We start from the raw sequence: 23,746 nt of genomic DNA on the forward strand, positions 1-23,746 counted from the left end.
GGAGTTTTCAATACTGCCAACTTTATCTTTTTTTCCAACACCAACCAAACATATTTTCGAACGCACTAATGGACGTACACTGCGCGACAACGATTCGTTCCGAGGCTCCTCTCTCGCGGGACAAGGGGAGCGTAGAAGTGACCAATCAGCTGGCAGCGTGGCAGTGGCTGATTGGTTAGGGGTTATGCTCCCCTTGCTCCGTGAGAGGGATCGCGGAACGAATCGTTGTCGCGGAGTGTACACCTCTACATAATAACTGAGAATTTATTTCTCAGATTGGCAACCCTGAATCCGGAGTTTCGCATTGTCACCGCATGAGGTCTCCAACATCAGTTCGGAGTTCGCACGTCACTCCTGTCAACCCTTGAGCTAATTGGCCACTGTTGGAACGGGCCTAAGAATATTCAAGATAGTCAGTGAAAAATATGAAAATAATTATTATATCCAAAACAAGACTTAGGACTTCTAACAGTTAATATCATTCAATGCATCAAAATTTTTATAGAAGTGAATAATTTATAAAATTTATATATACATATATTTATAAAATGGCCGGTAATTTTTGGCAAAGTTCACATCAGTAAGTTGATTCTTGCATTATTATATACAATGCATTTTTACAGAATGTAGTTTTCATTATATTTTTTATCTTTAATAGCCAGCAGTGGTTACTAGATAAACAAGATTTAGTTAGAGAACGTCAACATGATTTATCAATATTAACAGAGGAAGAATATCAAAAAATATTCATCTTTTTCTCTAACAGTAAGTTGAAATAATAAATTGCAAAATGTAGCGGGATACTTATTAAATAAAGAAGTAACTCGTATTATTTGTATTTATATTTTTATAATTTTGATAAATTTTTAAATTTTTAGATCTGTATTACAATTTAATATTAGTCAAAATATAAATTTCATGTTAAAAATTTTAACAGATTTTCATACAATAATTTATAAATAGTAATTTTACTTAGCAAGGAACCATCTCTTTTATATATTTCTATTAAAGATTGAATAATTCTAATACTTACATATAGCAGAATATGTGTGTATATATAAATATACTGTGTAAATTTATAGCATGTTTTACCGTAATTATATTCTATAATTATATATGATATGATCTATATATACATAATTATATATATTCATCTTTTATTAGTGATACAGATGCTAGGTGAACAATTAAAATTGAGGCAACAAGTGATAGCTACTGCAACAGTTTATTTTAAAAGATTTTATGCTCGCAATAGCTTAAAATGTATAGATCCACTATTATTAGCTCCTACAGCAGTCTTTTTGGCATCAAAAGTAGAAGAGTTTGGAGTAATTTCTAATACTAGATTAATAACAACAATGGGAACTGTAGGTAAGTTCTATGGATATATCTGCTTATAATTTATTGATTAATATATTAATGAAGCTATTTAATTGTCTATTCCTTTTTTAGTTAAAAACAAGTTTAATTATGCATATACGCAAGAATTCCCATATCGTACAAATCATATTTTAGAATGTGAATTTTATCTTTTGGAACATTTGGATTGCTGTTTAATAGTATATCAACCATACCGTCCCTTGTTAACATTAATTCAGGATGTGGGACCAGATGATCAATTACTTACTCTTGCATGGCGTATTATTAATGACAGTTTAAGAACAGATGTATGTTTATTATATCCACCTTACCAAATAGCTATTGGTGAGCAATATTATTTTTACTTTACAATTTAGTATATTACAGAAAAGAATTTTATTTATATTTAACAATTTATATTTTTTATAGGTTGTTTGCAAATAGCTTGTGTGATATTGCAGAAAGACCTTAAATCGTGGTTTGCAGAATTAAATGCAGATATGGAAAAGATTCAAGAAATAGCACGATATATAATTAATCTCTATGAATTGTGGAAAAGATATGATGAGAAGAATGAGATTCAAAGTTTACTGGCTAAAATGCCAAAACCAAAAGCAGCACCACAACGTTGACATCAAATTTCCTGTTCGCCAAACCTTTGGGATTCTTGTTAATACACCATGAATATTTTAATAAAAAAAATAAATAAATAAATTTTATATATATATATATATATATATATATATGTGCATGTGTGTGTATCTTTCTCATATATATTAATCAGAGATGAAAAGAATTGACAACGAATATTGTCCTACATTTATATATCTGCAGGTGACACTTTTTTATCTTATATAAAATTATTTTAAACTATGTGACAAATTATAGTGCTTTACTTAATATACTTATATTTTATCTTCAATGTTCAATACAGTGCAAGAGTCACAAAAATATTATATCTGATTATAGTTTAAATTTTTTTGGATATCTGATACATACACAATAGTTTATGAATTTATAATTTAACATATATAATTTCAATATCAATAATATTGAATGTTGATACTGTGAATACATGAATTTATTTTTCCATAAGTATTAATTTCGCACATTATATTAAAGATGAAATGTATTAAATTTATCAAGGAAATTTGGTATGAAAAAAATTCAAAAAATTGCATGATATATAATTAATCTGTATGAAGTGTGGAAAAAATATAGTGAAAAGAACAAATTTAAGATTTATTGAATAAAATATTGGAACTAAAAACAGCATAATATTGCCATTAAGTTATCTGCTTGCTAAATGTTCTACAAATATGTTAAAATAACTATTAAATTCTTGCAAATATGAAAAATTCATTTATCATAATATACAAAATTGCAATAAGTTTTTTATTATAATAAATAAAAATTAAATTACTTTAAATAATTTTTTGTTGTATAAATTTTAATAGGAATATACACATGTTGTGTCATATATATATAATATAAATATACATATAAAAATTTACTTTATTAATTCGTTATATGATAATTCAAATATCAAAATTTAATCTGATTTGAAAAAAAAAAACTTTGATTAGAAAAAGTTATATTCTCAATTTATTATAGCGAGAAAATAATTTATTTTGTAGTTTTTTCTACGCACTTTTTTCAGAAAATACTTTTTTTTTATAGTAGTGCTACTTAAGAAACACAATAATGTATATAAAATGCACACACACACACACAAAACTAGATTAATACAAATATTAACTTGAACCTTTTGAATATCGCTTCCAAAATTTCTTTACATCATCATGACCAGTTTTGGTGACTACCATGGTTCTCTTCCTACAAGATAAAAATATAGTGTCTCAATTGTGATATTTATCATAAAATTTTGTAAGATAATAAACTATTTATATTTTAATAAAATATTCGGACCTTAAAATAATAATTACCTTTCACTTTGCCAAATTAATACTCCTGTAGAAAGTGCATGATCTCTAAGAACCTCAAAATCAGTTTGTGAAAGAAATTGACTGTATAAAACACCTTCACTAAATAAAAATCTATTTCTTTCATTTTCCCACAGTTTAATTTGATCTACAATAGTAGGTGGTAATATAGGTGGTCCTCTTTCTATCATTTTACTATGTACATGTTGTTGCAAATAACTATTGATATACATAAAGCAATTTAGAAAATATTTAATTATTTATGTTAGATAATGTTGTAAAATTGATGTATCGAGAAATCATACCTACCCTACTATTTGAGAAGCAGTTATTCCACTCTTCAATGCTTGTCTTATAGAATCTCTTGTTAATATTGATACAACTACATTTGGAAATCTATATAAAAAATATACAGAACTTTAGAGTTTTATATATATTGTATATATATTATGTGTATTATTGTGTGCTTATATGTATTATATGTATCTCTATTTGTATAGAGAGTTTTAGAAAAAAGTATAATGTACATATTGTGAATGAAACACAATTTTTTAATTTCTTAATGGCTATTTTCACGATTTTATTGCATCATTATTAATCATTTGGATATGTGTATGTATAATGGCACTCTTCAAAAAATAAATTTTTTTAATTAAAAAAATCATAATAAACTCTTAACTTGCCATAAATCTACATGCAACATATGAATAAAATTTTAACATATTGTACAAAAAATAATTTAAAATTCCTGAATAATCTAAAAAACAAATATAATAATAGATATTTAAATGCTTGTTAATAAAAATAATAATTTTAAGTTTTATGTCCAAAAATTTATGTGTGTGTGTGTGTGTACGCGCGCGCGCGCGTATGTAATACACATACCTATATAACATTTCACAGAAAAGTCCAAGTAATGCGACTTGTAAGTTGGAGTTTGTATAAGCATATACTCGATAATTTGTTTCTACAACTATATATCCTTCCTTATCGGTATCTTTGGCTAATGGTTTATTTTCGCCAGTAGCAATGTTTAATGCTAATCGAGTAGGATAAAATCTTGCAATAAACATTTAATTAATGAAATTTTCAATAACTTTGAATTACTTTATGTAGGTTAGGTTAGGTTATATGTATATATTAGGTTAGGTATATGTGTGTATACACCGTGGCCCATTTTAATCGACGCACCTGAATATCTCCGTTGGTAAGCCGAATACAAAAAAATTGTTCAGACAAAAGTTGTATGGTTTCAAGGGGGACATAAGATGGTGTCATTAGTTTAATCTTGAAGAGCCACCTGAAGGTCACGTGAAGGTCAGCTCCAACTTTTTAAATGGGACACCCTATATGCTTTTGCATATTCTTGTAGCTCATCTCAAGAGCTTTCTAAAACACTACAATTATGTTAGTTTTCATTAAATACTTTCCAAGTTATGAGGCTTGAAATCATTTTTTAATTTTACATAAACCGTAAAATATCTTGTAAAATATTCAGTTTTCGATTATTTTACCTTAATACTTTTATATACAAAATAATGAGAAGAATCAATTGGTGTAAAGAAAACACATAATTGTTTCGAACAAAAAAATGTAATTGTTAATTGCAAATTACATTTTTTTGTTCGAAACAATTATGTGTTTTCTTTACATCAATTGATTCTTCTCATTATTTTGTACATAAAAGTATTAAGGTAAAATAATCGAAAAATGAATATTTTACAAGATATTTTACGGTTTATGTAAAATTAAAAAATGATTTCAAGCCTCATAACTTGGAAAGTATTTAATGAAAACTAACATAATTGTAGTGTTTTGGAAAGATCTTGAGATGAGCTACAAGAATATGCAAAAGCATATAGGGTGTCCCATTTAAAAAGTTGGAGCTGACCTTCACGTGACCTTCAGGTGGCTCTTCAAGATTAAACTAATGACACCATCTTATGTCCCCCTTGAAACCATACAACTTTTGTCTGAACAATTTTTTTGTATTTGGCTTACCAACGGAGATATTCAGGTGCGTCGATTAAAATGGGCTACGGTGTATATACAGAGTGTCACTTAATTGGCGCCCACTATTTATATAGCGATATACTTCGTGGAAAACTAAGTCGAAAAGTCCTGAACCATTTTTTCTATAATGCTTAATAAAGCGGTAATTATTAAGTAAAGTTGCGCCAATAAGCACAGACCTTTAGACGGGCGCAGTGAACTTTAGACGGGCGTCAGTGAGCTGCGCGCCTGATAGTGTGCGTAAGCGCTACGGCGCTATATTATGCCGCTATCGTGCAATATTCTTATGTGTTATAATAATGTAAAAAACTTTAGTTTGCATTAAAAATCATATTTCTTCCATCAAAAACGTTTCCTTAAAAAAAATTTCGACAAGGAGGCTAAAGGTCAGTGCTTATTGGCGCAACTTTACTCAATAATTACCGCTTTATTAAGCATTATAGAAAAAAATGGTTCAGGATTTTTCGACTTGATTTTTAATCAGGAATAACGTTATTTGTTCCGGGCTTTTTCAGTTACACCCGATATATATATATATATATATATATATATATATATATACATTCTGTGAAAATATATGGAAATAATAAAATTATATGTAAAAATATATTAAATCTAAAACTAATCTATACTAAAATTAGTTGTGAGATCCTTTTTCATTAAATTTCATTAACATTTTAATAAATTCGTTTTTAAGGAAATTCATTAATTTTTTTCAAAATTCATAGTATTTAATTATGTTTTATTGAAATATACTTAATAATTATTATTTTTATTTTCAATAAATTTATTATAATGTCAACAAAACATTTCTGTCAAAGCAAATATATATTTACCTTCCTGCTTTACGTTTTCGTTGATATACAAGTCCAAATTCTCTCAAATGCTGTAAAAATGTCAAGAGCCCTTCGGACATGCCTTCAGTACTATAATCTTTACCAAGAGTAGAAAAATTTAATTGAAATAGGAAGGTGAGGCACTCTACTAAATCAAGACCACGTGCTTCAATTGTGTCAAGATATTGCAGAATAAAGTACCATACCTTAAATGAAATATTTGCAATATATAAATTAAATACTTGTAAGTAATGTTTGTAAGTAATTTGTAAGTAATTTTCAGCTGATTAATATTATTATATTATAGAAAAATAGATTTTACAATGTATTTCAAAATTATATACATATATATATATATATATATATATATATATATATACACAGGGTGTCCCAATACTCATAATCAATCTTTTAAAGACATATTCCTGGGATCATTTGGAGACGATTTTTCCTCAGCGAAAATGTCGATAAAGGCCATCATTTTTTGCATGTTCCCAATTTTTGTCATCATATATTTTTGCAATTAAACCTTAAATTAAAACTTAACTAAAGTAAACTCTATTTAAAATTAATTGAAGAATGTGGTTTTGTTAATATTTTATTTCTACAAAGCTTAGTTTACAAAAAACCCCTTATTTTCAATCACTTATAATTCGAAAATTATTAGTGCCTCGACATTTTCGTTGAGGAAAAATCGTCTTCACATGATCTCAGGAATCTGTCTTTGAAAGATTGATTATGAGTTTCGGGACACCATGTATATATAAATGAATAAAAATTAATAATCACCTGTGAAGCTGTATCTAAAAGAAGAAATTGAAAACCTGCTTGTGTTATAATTGGACTTCCATCAGCTTCATCTCTTTTCATTAAACCAGCATGTAAAAGGATTCGTACAGCATCAGCAGATATACCTATTTCGTAAAAAGATTTAAATATATTTATATAATTCCATTTTGTTTAAATATTTACAATTTTTCTGTATTAATATAAAATATAATATGTATCAAAAGCATAATTATGTATATATACATATATAAAGCATAAATATAAAATTAATTCAGAAACATTAAATTATTTCAATAAGATATTTCAAGCAAACACAATTTAAAGATTTAAAGTAAAAACAAGATATTTAAAACATGATTACATATATCTCTTTTACATTATATATATATATACACTACCGCTCAAAAGTATTTGGCCATCCTTAATTTAATAGAAAACTCGAAAACGAAATTGTCTATTGCCTTTCATCGATGTTTATTGTTTATGCACTAACGGAAAGTCGTTCTCAATAGCTATATTATAAATATCACTTCATGTTTACTAACAAACAGCTACAAAGCCAAATAAGGTATTTATGGTTTTTCCTAGAATGAATATTTTTAAGTTTTTAATACAAAGGAGTGTTTCATGGAACTTTTTTATTTGATATTTTAGAATTTAATGGATATAGATTTGCGTCAGTTATCTGCTGTCATTTGAACAGAAAACACATCTCTCGATGCATGGTGGCCAAATACTTTTGAGCGGTAGTGTATGTTACAATATATATATAGCTTAGATAAATATCATTATAAGATTTCAAGATTTTTCCTATATAAAAAAATGAATTTTAATAAATTTAGATTTATTTATCAAGATTTTTTTATCAACATTATGATTAATATGATTGAAACAAAATCAGTTTTATAAAAATATCTATATCTTGCACATAAGATAATATCTTTAGATAAAAAAATTTCCTGCAATAGAAATCAAAATTTCCATCATTAATTCCATTTCCAACATAAATAACCATTATTATTTGTACAATACATTATGTATTTTATTTATTTGATATATTTAGAAAGATTTATGAAAGAAATTTTACCCTCTTGCTGTTGAGAACCGACCATATAATGTAAAACACATTCCCATCTTTCTAATGCGTAAGAATCTAAGAAAGCCACATCTCGCGGTTTACTATCGGTTTCCAGCTGATTAGACATAGTCCAAGGTTTACCACCTCCCAGCAGTACAATTTTTAAATTTTTCTTAAAGATATTGTTCAGAATCCAACCTGGTAACCCACCAGGTATAGATGCTTCTTTCCATACATATAGATCATTTAAAACTTGCACTACTTTCTGATGTTCCTCGAAATATAGTTTTGAACACCATGATGCTATAACCGCCTGTGGCACTGGTTGTTCAACAAACAGCAATCTCATAACATAATGTTTGGCAATTATAGGCAACTCGCGGAACACGGCCAAACATATAGGTGGTTTATGATACAATTTATTCAAAATATCAGAAGAACGTGATTTTAAATACTCGTGTAGATTTTTACACTGTAAACTATTCGGCCGTAATAAGTTTTTACCGCCTAGTGTATTAGACATATTTTACAAATAAATTCTAATTTCAAAGTAAAAGCTTGATCTTCTAGAGAAGGGCTTTTACACACAAAATGCATCAAGATGCATAAAGCCGTAATCACACTACGAGTTGCAGGCTCGATTGCGGTAGTGTACCTAGAATACAGAGTCTGGATAGTTCATAGACATCTTTTGATTGGCCGCATTCAGCGGACTCAACAATTGGGCAACATTACTAGATTTTCCGATGTAATTCGACGCTGATTGATCGGACCTGAAAGTAGAAACCAATCATATTCGATTGCTACTTAGCAGTTGAGTCCGCTGAATGTGGCCATTGATTCAGCTCGCAAGCCCCTCAAAATGGCGGAACGAATCAAAATGCAGCAGGAACGCACATGTATTCAAAGAACAATAAAACATCATTAATATAAATAAAGTAATATAAATAAATAAAATAATGAAAAGAAAATAAAAAATTCTAGAATAAAAGTAAAACATTAAAGAACAAGATTTATTTCGTATTTTATTTTTTCTAAATGTAAAATGTGATCATACCAAGGTAGCAGAGTGACGTCAAATGACATCTTAATAATGTTTTAATGACGTCATTGTACGTCATTAAGACGTCTGAAGACGTCATCTTGCTACTTGGGAATACATAGCAAAACAAATAGATATAACAAAATATTACATAATATTAAGGAGGAATTGAAACACTTGGTGACACAACAATAAGGCATGGTTTAGCTTATTAAAATTAAATGTATATTTTATTAACATTATTTAGAAGTTAGAAGTAAAATAATTTATATGTATTGTATGTATTAATAATTATGTGTTATAATATTTGATATGTTATACATTATATATTATTATGTGTTATTATTTATGTTATTTATTACTTACTTTTTCTCTTTATGTATCTTCAATTCTTCTATAAGAAACTCTCATTATATACTCACATCACCATATCGACATATACACTGGACTGAGCGAAACACCTCCGATTAGACACAGTACAATTAGACACAACTGACTTTGATTGGTTAATCGTGCTTGATCGTGCTGGTTACCCTAGGCATCGGTCGATATAATTGTCTAATCGTCTAATCGTACTGTGTCTAATCAGGTAATCCCCGACTGAGCATTGCGATAGACAGGCGAGCGCCCGCTATAAAGAGAGAGATACTACATGAGAGGCCTATGTCTGTCTCTTTTGCTAATATCTCATTGGTAACTTTGGTTTCCGCCCATTGAGGCATAGACCTCCCATGTAGTACTTCTACATTTTTATAAAAACACATAAAGACCCTATACCAAAATTAGACAATAATAATGTTGTTTATGGAATCAATTGTTTAGATTGTGAGGCAAATGTACATTAGGCAAACGAAACGTAATTTAAAAACAAGAATCTCGGAACATTGTAGAAATCTTAACATGAAAACGAAGGGACAGTTTGTCATAGCGGACTATTGCTTGGATTATAATCATGCCTTTGATTGGGATAATGTTAGGATTCTTGACAAAGAAAACTTCTATTACAAACGGCTTGTTTCAGAAATGATACATATTAAAAAGTAAGATACTGCAATCAATTTGCAACAGACGGATACTGAGAATTTAAACGAGATATACGTTACAGCTATATACAAGTTATCTAAAAAACACATTAATAAATAACATTCGTTCCTGTGTATATAAGACAATAGAGCGACCTATGCGAGCTTATTGTTCATTAGCCTCGATACGTATTAACTTTGTTATAATAAATATATCTGCGTTTACGTTTTTTGGTACGTTAAAATTACATATTCTAATTTTTTACGTTTTATGATTTTACTGTATCTGTGCCCGAGTAATCGAATGTAGTACTCTATTTAATAATTATTATCAAGGATCTGAACATCATCAACTTTCCTTGCCAAACAACGAGGGATAAGTTCGAAGATGAAACAACAGACCAAGACCGTAATTACATTGAAACTCGAGCTTAAAATTGATATATACGCATTAGATTTTTTATAGTACTTTATAAATGACCATACAATGGATTGATCGCTTTCACTGAGTTTTCTGACTGTTCTTAATTCTGTAATGACCGACCGATAATATATGTATTAGAATTTTTAAATTGTAGAACCTCTTCGGTCTCGATCGCCTCCTCGGACCCAGCCGCCTTCTCGGGCCCAGCCGCCTTTTCGGACCCAACCGCCTCCTCGGCCTCGGTCGCCTCCTCGATCGCCAGCCATGCCCCTGTCGCGCTGAGCATACCAGCGGGCACGGGCCTTCCCGCCTCCTCTTTTATTTTTTTTATTTTCTGAAAAATAAAACAAATTATATATATATATATATATATATATATATATATATATATATATATATACAGGGTGGACCATTTTAATCTATAATGGAAAATATCTCGGAATGTTGGTGAGATACAACAAAATGTTTTAGACAAAAGTTGTAGGGGGCAAAGGGGGTCAACTAATGGTATCAATGGCCATGACCTTGAACCTCATTTTCAAGGTCATTTCAAGGTCAAAGTGATTTTTTTAAATGGGAACACCTACTTTTGACCCCGGATTTGAAAAGGGCGGGAAATTTCACTCTTAAAATGTCCATTTCCGATTCATTCAAGGTCACAGCAAGGTCAAATAAAGATCAAATTTTCCAAAAATGTTGAAAAACGGATATTTAGAGGTTAAAAACAGGAGGTGTAAACGGAAACATGTTCTTTTCCCGGATTTGAAAAGAGCGAGAAATTTTACGCTGAAAAGAAATATTTTTGAATCTTTCAAGGTCACGGCTAGGTCAGATAAAGGCCATATTTGTTAAAAATGTTGAAAAATAGGTGTTCAAAGTTTAAAAACAGCCAAATATTTCCGACAAAAGTTGCATGGGATGGAGAGGATTATGTCCTGGTACCAATTATTACTTTGACCTTCGACTCGATTCTGAAGGTTGTGTTAAGGTCAGAGTTATTATCCCACATGTTAAGTGCGCTAACTTCCTATTTTTTGTGCTACCCAGGAACAACGACGTGGACGTAATAGGACTATGTTCCCTTTGGGGTGCTAGATTAGCGTGAGTTCCCTTGCCTCTCACGATTCGGGGTGCTAGATTAGCGTGAGTCCCGTTGCCTCCGCACCTCCAGGAAAGGCATTATTAGAGATGTTCCGCTTGAATTTACTGACCAGCAAATCCTAAGCAATATTGTCAGCCCTTTCAAAATTGTTGCGGTAAACAGGCTAAACCGCAGAACCACGACATCTTGTCATCCGAACTCTCATTCGGACTCAATTCCAGCAGCTTCTCTCTCCGTCTCTCACAGTGTTAATTTCTTTCGAGGGGCAGAAAATTCCCAAGCACATATATATGTTCCATGTCAGCTATCCTGTATCGCCTTACATTGCAAGAGTCTCACGGTGCTATAATTGTTATAGATTTGGCCACATAAAAGCCAACTGCAAAAGCCAGACCCGCCGCTCTCACTGCGGAGAAAAAGGACACTCTTACTCAGAAGAACATTGCCAGCCATCAACCACCCAAGTGTGTTAACTGCAAAGGTGAGCATCGAGCAGACTCGTCCGCCTGTCCTGAACTTCTAACTCAAAAAGAAATAAGGAAATACGCCGCCTATAGGAACATTTCTCTACTAGACGCTAAAGAGATATTTAAAGGTAACAAAACCCCTCCCTCTTTTTCCTCATCGTCCGAAGAATTCCCGCTGTTAAAACTTTCTCATTCTCTAACCCGTCCTTCGGATCCCAATTCACATTCCTCTTCCCCCTCTCCGCATCATACTTCTTCTCACCTCTCTTACGCTCAAGTCACGAAGATCCTATCTCCTCCCAGATCCCACTCCTCTCCTCCTCGCATGCCTGTCAGAGATGCTATTTTATCAAATTCTTCCGCTCCTCACTCTCACCGCACACGTCATAACAAAAATGAAAATGAAAATGAAAGTTTTCATCTCTTCCCTCCCTTTCATAAGTCCTCTCATCCTTGTGTTTCATTCTCTGCATCCCCCTCCTTCCCTCCAGCAATTCCTGCTACTTACCCTGGCAATCCTATTTTACTCAGTCCTTCTACTTTTAACTCCTCAATTACTCCCCAGAACGCTCTTAACCACACTTCTCGACTTATTATCGAATTGCTACCTTTTCTCACCTCTTCCAACCTTTCCGAACTCGTCCCCATTATTTTGTACCTTATTCGCAATCTTTCAGATAATCCAGGTAACTCCTTCTCTTCACCTCCTGCTTCGCATGAACAATAAATCCACTAACACCAACCTTAAACTATTCCAATGGAACTGCCACGGCATACTAAATAAGAGGGATTCTCTTACTCAAATTAGCAGCCAATTTGATATATTCGCGCTGTCTGAAACCTGGCTCTCTCCGGGTAAAGAATTCTTCTTAAATGACTTTCATATCCTGAGGAAGGATGGGCCCTCCAACAAATCCGGTGGCGTCTTACTTGCAATAAAAAAATCCACTCCTTTTACAAAACTCGACTCCATATTTTCTCTAGATAACATTCTCGAGGCTACTGCAGTGAAAATCTCCTCCTTACACACCGACATATTCATTATTTTTATCTATAGACACCCATCTAATTCTCCCTCTTCCATCTGGGAAGATCTCTTTAACTCCATTCCTATTTCTGGTCAGATCCTTATCACAGGTGATTTTAACGCACACCACATCTCTTGGGGCTGTAACCGCTCAGATTCCATGGGCTCTTCTTTATTCGATACTTCTCAAGACTTCTCTCTTTCCCCCATTAACGACGGCACTCCTACATACATTTCTTTCTCTGCACCTTCTTCTTCAGTTATCGACCTTACTTTCGTCTCCTCAGGTTTGACACCTTACTGTTCCTGGGAGTCTTTTGATGACTCGCTTGGCAGCGACCACATTCCATCCATAATTACTATCAGCCACCCTGTACAAACCTACTCCTTTTTTTCTCATAAGCTTCGAACTTCCAAGATCAACCGTAAACTCCTTTTCTCTGCTTTATCGCTCGCCTTCCCTTCCCTTTCTAACTGTATCGAATCAGCTCCCTCCCCATCCAAAAAATATGACATTTTCTGTAATTTTCTTAAAGATACAATCACTTCTTTAATTCCTGACCAGAAACCCGCTTCTAATTACTTTCCCTCTCAAAATCATAAGAAAACTCAACTAAACAATGGAAAATAACCTTCTCCACATATTCGTCCCCCCGCTACCTGATGGAATGAGCAATGCTCCGAAGCTGTCGAACTGAGGAAACAAGCACTCCGTGCGTTCCGCAAAAATCTTTCTAGCCACAACTTCCTCCATCTAAAGAAACAAGAAGCACTTACTAGAAAAATCCTCCGGCATGCTAAACGCACGGGCTGGAAATTCTTCTGCGAGTCCATCACCTCCTCTACCAACATTTCAGCCTTATGGCGAATAGTTAAAAGATTCAAGAACAGATTTCTGAACACAACTTCCGCTTCTTCTTCTCTCAGCAGCGCCACGTCGCCTGCTATCCTAAATTTAATCGACTCCATTTCCCCCCCTTCATGCCTCCATAAACTTCCTTCGACTTGTTTTCTCTTAAATCGCCCTTACTCTTGCCATATTTTTGATAATCTTTTTCAACTCGAGGAACTTCATCATGTCTTTTTTCACTCAAAAATAAGAAATCCTCTCCAGGTATCGACCAAATAGACTATCTCATTCTTTCCAGCCTTTCTTTCCAGCAATATCTTCCCCTATTCCTCACAATTCTAAATAACCTCTTCTTCTCCGGGGAATTTACTGAGTCGTGGACTCATTTGTTGGTCTATCTCATCCCTAAATCTACTCCAGGTAAATTCCGTCCAATTTCCCTCACTTCATGTTGCCTTAAAGTTGTCATGGGGTGATTTCCGCGCGATTTCGTTGATTGATAACGGGATTGGAAATCCGGATTCGAGGTTTTGCAAATGAGCGAGAGCGTGTGTAAGAAATAAAATAAACAAGTTTATTGGGTGTCTGAATTACAGTGTGAATGTATGTGCGCGTGGTTGTGTGTGTGTGAGCGCGTGTAGCTGTGTGTGAACGCGTGTAATTATGCGTGAGCGCGATATTCGGCGTGAGGCACTAAGTCGTTATTTTACGCAATTTTCTTTGAGTCGCAGATGCACGTCGTAGCGTGCCGCGATAAGGAGCTAGAATTTATTAAAGCTGATATGATAGTATACAATGGTGTGTATCTCGGATATAAGATATTTTGGATCGTAACAATACCTTTAAATGGTATATACGGCGCGTGTTGTGATTCGGGCGCGGTCAATGACCGTTGACGCGGCGCGTATCGTTTTTATGCACGCACGCCAGGAAAGCTTTGTTTTTAGTATATTTCTTTCTGGCTGGTGTTAGGAACGCGCGCTATATTTCGCAGAATTTAATAAATGCGGTTACGTGGTATTTAAATACACAGTCCCTTGCAATTAGGATGGATTTTCGGGAACGCAGTGCCGACGAGAGCGACTCGTCCGAGGTAGCTCTCTTCTCTACCTCGTGAAAGATGCACTTGCGTTTGGCGGTCGGATCTTAGACCGGTAGTCGAGATCTCTCGACGGAATCGGAGTTCACTCGGATTCCTGTTCTTCGGTCAGGTTTATGAAGATCGGATGGAAGTGATCTGGCTTTGTGGATCGAGAGCACTCGATGGAGGAAGAGTTCACTCTACCTCCTTTCTGAAAGCGAGATTTTAATTTCAGAGCGGTTTAGGTTTCGGAGCTGCTTCTCTTAACGAGAACGGATCGGGAAAAAGTAATTAGTGTGCCGAGCGTGCCCGTTTTATATCGGCTTAATTGCCTGCGTCGGCGCGCGGCGATATTACCCCTTCCGAACGGGTTACGGAAAGCGGTACGGTCGGGGGCCCGCTCGAAGGGGTTCGGGGTGTGCGCCGAGCGCGGGTTTTCGCCGGTCGCCGGATCGGGACACGTCGGCAACACTCGGCGATATTCGGCTCCCTTTTCCGAAAGAGTTAAAGTCGTTTAAAAAATGTGGGCGCACCGCGCCCCTGCCTATGTCCGGTGGATGTTCTGCCGGGCGGCAGCTTCCGGCGGATCGCATGCCGGGTATACGATGCATCTAAGGGGATGCACGGGGTGCATCGTTACAAAGTTCTCGAAAAACTTATTCTTCTGAGGTTGGATTGGTGGATGGAAAGATATGAGAGACTCCCCTCTACGCAGGCTTCCGCAAGTTCCGTTCTTGTCAAGACAATTTATCCATCCTTACCACCGAAATACATACTAGTTTCACCCGAGGCTCCTCTACCGCATGCCTCTTTCTTGACCTTTCTAACGCCTTTGACGACGTCATTCCCTCTATTCTCATCTCAGACCTGGTTGACCTAGGTATGCCTCCTATCCTATGTCAATTTCTTTATTCTCTTATTCATGTTCGAAAACTTCAATTTGTAATTGACGGGGAACTCACTGACATACGCTATACTCACACACAAAGGGGTCCCGCAAGGTTCCATACTCAGCCCTATCCTCTTTAATATTTAGGTATCAAAATTATACAAATATATAGGTGAACACTGCGAATTAGTTCAATTCGCAGACGATTGCCATCTTCGTTAGCTCTCCTTCTATCGAAAAAGCGCTTACAGAACTGGAAGTCTCGGCAAACAAAGCGGCTAAACATCTCACTTCTAAAGGTCTTACGGTTTCACCCTCTAAAACTTCCTTAATCATCTTTACAAAGAAACGCATAAACTCATTCGCTTTCTCAATTAACCTCGTAAACTCCGCCGTTCATTCAACTGATTCTCACAAATTTCTCGGAATCTCCCTCGATTACCGTCTATCGGCAGTTACTACATCCGCTCTCTCTCTCCGCTCGCTGCTCGAAGCTTCTCAACATCATCAACATGCTGAGGGGCACTTGGTGGGGAGGAGCACCTTCCTCTCTCCTAAATATCTACAAAGCCTTAATAAGAGGCTCCATGGAGTACGGTTGTCTCACTTTTCCTTTTAATAATCACTCTGCCATGCGTCATCTTGAAAATATCCAACTACGCGTCCTTCGCGCTTGCCTAGGCCTGCGAAAAACCACTCCCACAAATATTAATTGTTCTTGCGGAAGTCGGGGAGGGCCCTCTTAGATTTAGATTTGAATTCCTCACCTCCAAGTATATTCTCAAAATCTGCGCTTTGGACTTCCATCCGCTCATAGATAAATTATTTGCGCTCCTTTGGTTTTCGCGCAAATCTCGCATGACCAATCCCTCTGAAAAATTCCTCTTATTCAAGGCCTTCAACTCATTTTTTTATCTTAAATCTCATATCTCGAAATTTGATTATCCGGCAGTATACTCCACGGACTACAAGGCTCTCATCTCTCTCCCTTCAATTATCATCACGTCCCCACTTGAAGCAGAAAAAATTAAAAACGCTCCTATTCCTCAAATTGTTTTTATAGACATCTACAAAACACTTATCTCTTCCTGCACTTGCTTCTATACAGACGCCTCTAAAAATAATTCTAATGACTATGTAGGATTCGCTATCTACTCCTTTTCACCTCATTTGCAGTTCCTATTTAAAACCCAACGTTCCCAAAAATTCGATGGAAGAAGGTTTCCGATTAATTCTTTGATAAGTGGCAGTTTCCTAATTGTCTCGGTGCCATTGATGGAGTATAGGTATATACGTATTAAAGCTCCTCCTAGGTCAGGATCAGAATTCTTTAATTACAAAAGATTCTTCAGCATTGTGCTCTTGAGTACTTGCGATGCAGAATATAAATTCACCTGGGTGGATATTGAACAATATGGTATGTATCTGTAGCAATAATAAATCAAGTAAAATCTAATTTGTAATTGTTTGCATTTCATAAAATAAATTGTAATACACTTCAATATTTTAATATTTCGTCAATATTTCGTTAGTAGATTACATTGATTTGTTAAAACAATTCTTTATACTTTTTTCTGATATTTTAAAATAATAGTTTAGTCTAAAATAATTTAAGTAAAAATTATTTTTTATATCTCTTTATATTCTTTTTTCAATTAATATAATTTATTAATCAAGTGTCAATTAATTTCATGATCGAAGTCTGTTAATGTAATTTAATAATGCTTTTGTGAAAAGTCTCATATGCATGTACATTTTCATGTTCTGTTTGTAAGGTCGATAGTGATGGCGCCTGGAGCAATACACACTTTTTTTTAAGCAGGATTTAGAAGAAAGAACAGCGAATTTGCCACCACTTACTTTACTACCAACAATGGTACAACAATGCTATTTCCGTATGTCTTTGTTGCGGATGAGGCATTTCTTCTGTCAAATTATATGATGAGACCAAGAGAAATGATAAAATGACTGACGATGAGCGCATATTTAACTACCGTTTGTCCAGAGCTAGAAGAGTTATTGAAAACACATTCGGTATTATGAAAGCAAAATGGCAGATTTTACATTCCTGCATAAGCTATTCTCCAAAAAATGCAGAATTAATTGTAAAAGCCCTTGTATGCCTGCATAATTTTATGATGATTAGTGGAAGTGCCGAATATTGCCTTCCGGGACTTACGGATACTAAACAGAATAATGGCGAAATACAAAGAGGACCGTGGAGAGATAGCCAAACAATTTTTCATCGCCTTGGCATAGTTGGAGCAAATAGAAGTACTCGTATTGCATATGGCATGAGAAACTACTTAATGCAGTATTTTGTTTCCGAAATTGGCAAAGAGCAAGCCCCTTGGCAATATGAAAGAACATTCCGTATACATCAGCTATAAATCAACCACATTAAGATAACAATTGTAACATTACTATAGGAATATTTTTTTCTATTTTCTGATAATTACTATATTAATTAATTGTTTCTGTTTTAGATTATAAAATAGATGATATATAAAATCGTGTGCCATACTTTGTCGTTTTATTTTGTTGTTTGATTTATGCAAAAAAGAAAAAAAGAAGAATGTTAAGGCTCCGGAGTACTCACCGTGAAACTCTGAGTTGACGATGGCGACATAGGTTGAGAGTGCGGTAGGAACAAGAACTATATGCAACGACTTACCAGTGATCATATGGTAAGTCGTTCTGCAGTTCTTTTATAATAATAGGTGCTTTCCATTTATATCAAAACTCAGATAAATCTCACTTCCGTCTTTCTTTAACATTAATGTTGAAGAAAAACAGAAGTGATATTTATTTGAGTTTTGATGTAAAAAGAAAGCACCTAATGACAGAGAAATGATGATAATATATAGTTATTAAATAAATTAATATTAAAAATTTTAAACCAAAAAAACTTTCTTATATTTATTTTCCCGATAAATCTTCATTAATGGTCATATTAGTGATATCTAAATGACGACGCGGCTCGAAAATCGAATCGTAAAGCATACGAAGGGAAATAAATATAAATATATATATATATATATATATATATATATATATATATATATACAGGGTGTCCGTCGATTTTCGACCAAAATGAAATAAATAAGTAGATTGGCTCGAATTAAGAAGGAATGACCTGTATTGTTTTGGGATTGTCGCAATAATTAACGAAATATTAAATAAAAAAGATCGGCCAATCTGCGTGAGTAAAAGCGCGCGGCGACGAGAGTTGTCCCACCGTAATCCGATACTACGAGCGCGGCGAAGCGGTGGGCGGGTCGCTCCAGACATGATGGTGGTTTGCGATATATCGCAATACCGCGCCGAAAAATGACCCGTCCCCCCTTTTCGTAGCGAGAAAATGATGCGCTATCATTTCCACACCACCTTGCGGTAGATAGCATGGTGCGCTTTTTTTATAGTGGTTTCCCCCATAGGCCTATTCCACTCTCAATTTAAAAATTATTCAAAATGCTATTTACTATACGCTGAATATATCGTAAATGTAAAAAATTAATGGACAGTACCTTTACAAAAATTGATTGATGAATTGTGGTTGAAAATCCCTCGATAAAATGTATTGCACACGTTGATAATGTGATACGATGATAAAATTCTTCAAGAATCCTTTCTTCATCTCGTACACGAAGACGCACTGCTGGACCGGTTATCCCGATATTATGCACGACACTCAGTTTCACATAATTATTGCACAACACGTAAAATTGTACGGCCACTTGGTTTTCGTGCACACCCGAGAAATGATTCCATGTAAATTGCGGCCGCACGATAAGTATTTTCTCCCGCTAGTCCGTATGCCACAATCATCCGTATATTCCTGCAGAGTACACTTCATTTTCTCTGTTAATTTACTACGCAAACATAAGATTTTTATTAAAACGTCTTAGCTCTCGCACGCTGTTACCAGACTGCGTACGCCAGCAGCACGCAACTACAGCTGAGCGGACATGTGAGTGTAATCATAGTGCGCAGGCGTCGAACTCACACGTACGCTTACACTCACATGTCCGCTCAGCTGTCAGCTGTAGTTGCGTGCTGCTGGCGTACGCAGTCTGGTAACAGCGTGCGAGAACTAAGACGTTTTCATAAAAATCTTGTGTTTGCGTAGTAAATTAACAGAGAAAATGAAGTGTACTCTGCAGGAATATACGGATATGATTGTGGCATACGGACTAGCGGGAGAAAATACTTATCGTGCGGCCGCAATTTACATGGAATCATTTCTCGGGCGTGCACGAAAACCAAGTGGCCGTACAATTTTACGTGTTGTGCAATAATTATGTGAAACTGAGTGTCGTGCATAATATCGGGATAACCGGTCCAGCAGTGCGTCTTCGTGTACGAGATGAAGAAAGGATTCTTGAAGAATTTTATCATCGTATCACATTATCAACGTGTGCAATACATTTTATCGAGGGATTTTCAACCACAATTCATCAATCAATTTTTGTAAAGGTACAATCCATTAATTTTTTACATTTACGATATATTCAGCGTATAGTAAATGGCATTTTGAATAATTTTTAAATTGAGAGTGGAATAGGCCTATGGGGGAAACCACTATAAAAAAAGCGCACCATGCTATCTACCGCAAGGTGGTGTGGAAATGATAGCGCATCATTTTCTCGCTACGAAAAGGGGGGACGGGTCATTTTTCGGCGCGGTATTGCGATATATCGCAAACCACCATCATGTCTCGGAGAGCGACCCGCCCACCGCTTCGCCGCGCTCGTAGTATCGGATTACGGTGGGACGACTCTCGTCGCCGCGCGCTTTTACTCACGCAGATCTTTTTTATTTAATATTTCGTTAATTATTGCGACAATCCCAAAACGATAAAGGTCATTCCTTCTTAATTCGAGCCAATCTACTTATTTATTTCATTTTGGTCGAAAATCGACGGATACCCTGTGTATATATATATATATATATATGTATATACAGGGTCTACCAAAAGTGTGGAAACCCCTAAATATCTCGGAAAATATACGTTTTACAGAAAAGTGTTTCCAACAAAAGTTGTAGGGTTTAAGAAGATCTATATACTGATTCTATCAGTTTGACCTTGGATGGCGTCGTCAAGGTCAGGTCAAGGTCACATTGACTTTTTTAAATGACACCCCCTACATTTGATTGCATATTCTTATAGCTTAATTCAAGAGCTTTCCAAAACACTATAATAATGTTCATTTTTATTAAGTACTTTGCGAGTTATGAGGGTTGAATGATAGAGTAGCGCCGGTATTAACATTATCCAAGGTGTACTACATGGAGGTTACTCGCTCGGATTTGCATCTGTTGTGTGTGTGATCCAGCTAACTAAGGCAAGATCGATTCCTCAACATATCCTCATATTTCGCTGAAGTCAAATTGCCAAAAAATTGCTCCATAAAACGTGTATGAAACGTCTCGTTAGTTCCTTCATTTACCGCTATGTGACGCACTACATGCAGTCTAACTCGCATTTAAAATTCAACTAAGAATGTATAAAGCTATCAAAGAACGAGCACCTTCTAACTTCAGCTTTGAGCAAGCAGAAATTAATTGTTATCGTCCAAATACAACGTACGATTAATTAAAATTAAACGTTTTAAAAATGGCTGGCGACTTGTCGGAACGTGAAAGAATCACTATCCTCATGATGCGTGGATGGGGTGATAACGAAAGATCGTTCTCTGATGTCGTTCGATTATTTAATGACACGTATCCGAACCGTCGAATTAATAAGTCCACTGTGTTAAAAACAATAGAACGTTTTAGACAAACTGGTAGCGTAAGAAATCGCTCTAAGTCAGGAAGACCATTGTCTGCAACCAACGAAGAAAAACAACTTGATGTTCTGCAGACATTTATTGAAGATCCCAATTCTAGTGTTCAGAGAGTCGCTCAAACTCACGATATTGCTCCCATGTCGGTTTGGAGAATTTTAAAGAAGAACAAGTTCCATCCATATAAATTGCAATACGTTCAAGAATTGCAAAACGGAGATGAGGAGCGTCGTATACATTTCTGTGAAAGAATGATGGCACTAATAGATGTCCGGCCCATCTTCCCTTATCAAATTGTTTTCACAGACGAGGCAACTTTTACCTTAACGGGAGAAGTTAATAATCAAAATTTTCGTTTCTGGTCAGATGAGAATCCGAATTGGGTGCGGGAAACTCACACACAACATCCACAAAAAATAAATGTATGGTGCGGAATAATAGATGGCTATTTAATAGGGCCGTTTTTTTTTGAAGAATATTTGAACGCTCAAAGGTATGAGAGATTACTTGTTGATCAAATAATTCCAGCCATACAGAATACTTTTCCAAATAATTTCCAAGAAATATGGTTTCAGCATGATGGAGCTCCTGCTCATTTTGGTGCAGGACCACGTCGTATTTTAAATGAGACTTTTCCGCTACGGTGGATAGGAAGAAGGAACGGAAATGAGGGAGGAGAGGATTGGCCACCTCGGTCACCAGATCTAACTCCTCTTGATTATTATCTATGGGGATATCTGAAGAGTAAGGTTTACAGAACAAAACCTAAAACCATTCACGAATTGATACAGCGAATAAGGGATGAAATGGCTTTGATACCTTTTGAAACGAATCGTAAAGTCATTTCTACATTCTACCAAAGATTAGCATATTGTCAGGAAGTAAATAGCAGCCACTTTCAGCATTTACTTTAACACATTGAAACACATTTGCAATCGTTTGGTGCAACCTAACCTGATCTCTGTATACACGCACCGCACGCACGCACACGCACACATTTCGAACAATTATTATGATAAATGAGCATCCACAAATTTATTTACTGTTTACTATGTCGATTGCTTTCCAGGTCTTTAAATGCTCGATTGTAATTTGGTTGGGTCTTTGCTTTTGCTGACTGGATCCACGACCGATCTTGCCTTAGTTAGCTGGATCACACACACAACAGATGCAAATCCGAGCGAGTAACCTCCATGTAGTACACCTTGGATAATGTTAATACCGGCGCTACTCTATCATTCAACCCTCATAACTCGCAAAGTACTTAATAAAAATGAACATTATTATAGTGTTTTGGAAAGCTCTTGAATTAAGCTATAAGAATATGCAATCAAATGTAGGGGGTGTCATTTAAAAAAGTCAATGTGACCTTGACCTGACCTTGACGACGCCATCCAAGGTCAAACTGATAGAATCAGTATATAGATCTTCTTAAACCCTACAACTTTTGTTGGAAACACTTTTCTGTAAAACGTATATTTTCCGAGATATTTAGGGGTTTCCACACTTTTGGTAGACCCTGTATATATATATATACAGGGTGTCCCTAAATTCGCGCCCACGGAGTACAAGGCGTGATACTTTAGGCTAAAAGAAATAACTTTTTCCTTTAGCAAAATTGCGTGCGATAAGTAGTTTTTGAAGGAGAGCAGGTTGAAGTAAACCAATAGACGTTCTGGTGTAAGTGGCGCTCAGGGCCGGCGCGCGCGCTTCGTTCACTTGTATCAAATTCTTGACTAGTATTTACAAGTAATGTTAAAACATTAATGCTTTGTTATAATTAGTTTACTATGAATTTATTTTTATCTTAGTTATGATTTTATTTTAATTATACATATAATTAGTTAGATTATACTTAAGACTCAAAATGTAGAAAATTTTTCAAAATGTAAGAAAATGATGAAAAAAGAAAAAAATTTAGAAGAATAGAAACGCGTTTAGCTCGCAAAGCACATTACTATTTACATTTGTCTCTATTTTCAGATAGATCTACAAAATCAGACATTCTTTTATCTTTTATTACGTAAGAAATAAA

At 34.8% G+C, this 23,746-nt stretch overlaps 2 protein-coding genes across 3 annotated transcripts; one reads left to right on the forward strand and one right to left on the reverse strand.

Moving 5' to 3' along the window:
- The first annotated feature begins 295 nt into the window (after window positions 1–295).
- On the forward strand, window positions 296–2,065 carry LOC105253093 (cyclin-C). Of its 2 annotated transcripts, XM_011260888.3 has the most exons (5): window positions 296–580; window positions 659–765; window positions 1,165–1,371; window positions 1,453–1,704; window positions 1,789–2,065. In XM_011260888.3, exons 1-5 carry the CDS (start codon window positions 549–551, stop codon window positions 1,989–1,991), a joined length of 801 nt encoding a protein of 266 aa, XP_011259190.1. In that variant the 5' UTR covers window positions 296–548; the 3' UTR covers window positions 1,992–2,065. The 2 variants fall into 2 exon arrangements, with proteins under 2 accessions (XP_011259190.1, XP_025262567.1); XM_025406782.1 differs by lacking the exon at window positions 659–765 and having other exon boundaries at window positions 299–471.
- A 921-nt stretch (window positions 2,066–2,986) lies between these two features.
- Window positions 2,987–8,628, reverse strand: LOC105253092 (general transcription factor IIH subunit 4). The gene is made up of 7 exons (XM_011260886.3): window positions 8,028–8,628; window positions 6,941–7,065; window positions 6,152–6,357; window positions 4,188–4,361; window positions 3,612–3,698; window positions 3,306–3,521; window positions 2,987–3,195 (listed from the first exon to the last, which is right to left on the reverse strand). The coding sequence occupies exons 1-7, from the start codon at window positions 8,539–8,541 to the stop codon at window positions 3,114–3,116; spliced, it is 1,404 nt and encodes a 467-aa protein (XP_011259188.1). The 5' UTR covers window positions 8,542–8,628; the 3' UTR covers window positions 2,987–3,113.
- Window positions 8,629–23,746: the final 15,118 nt, after the last annotated feature.

Source organism: Camponotus floridanus, unplaced genomic scaffold (assembly GCF_003227725.1).
Source record: "Camponotus floridanus strain SB8 unplaced genomic scaffold, Cflo_v7.5 scaffold153, whole genome shotgun sequence".
NCBI lineage: Eukaryota > Metazoa > Arthropoda > Insecta > Hymenoptera > Formicidae > Camponotus > Camponotus floridanus.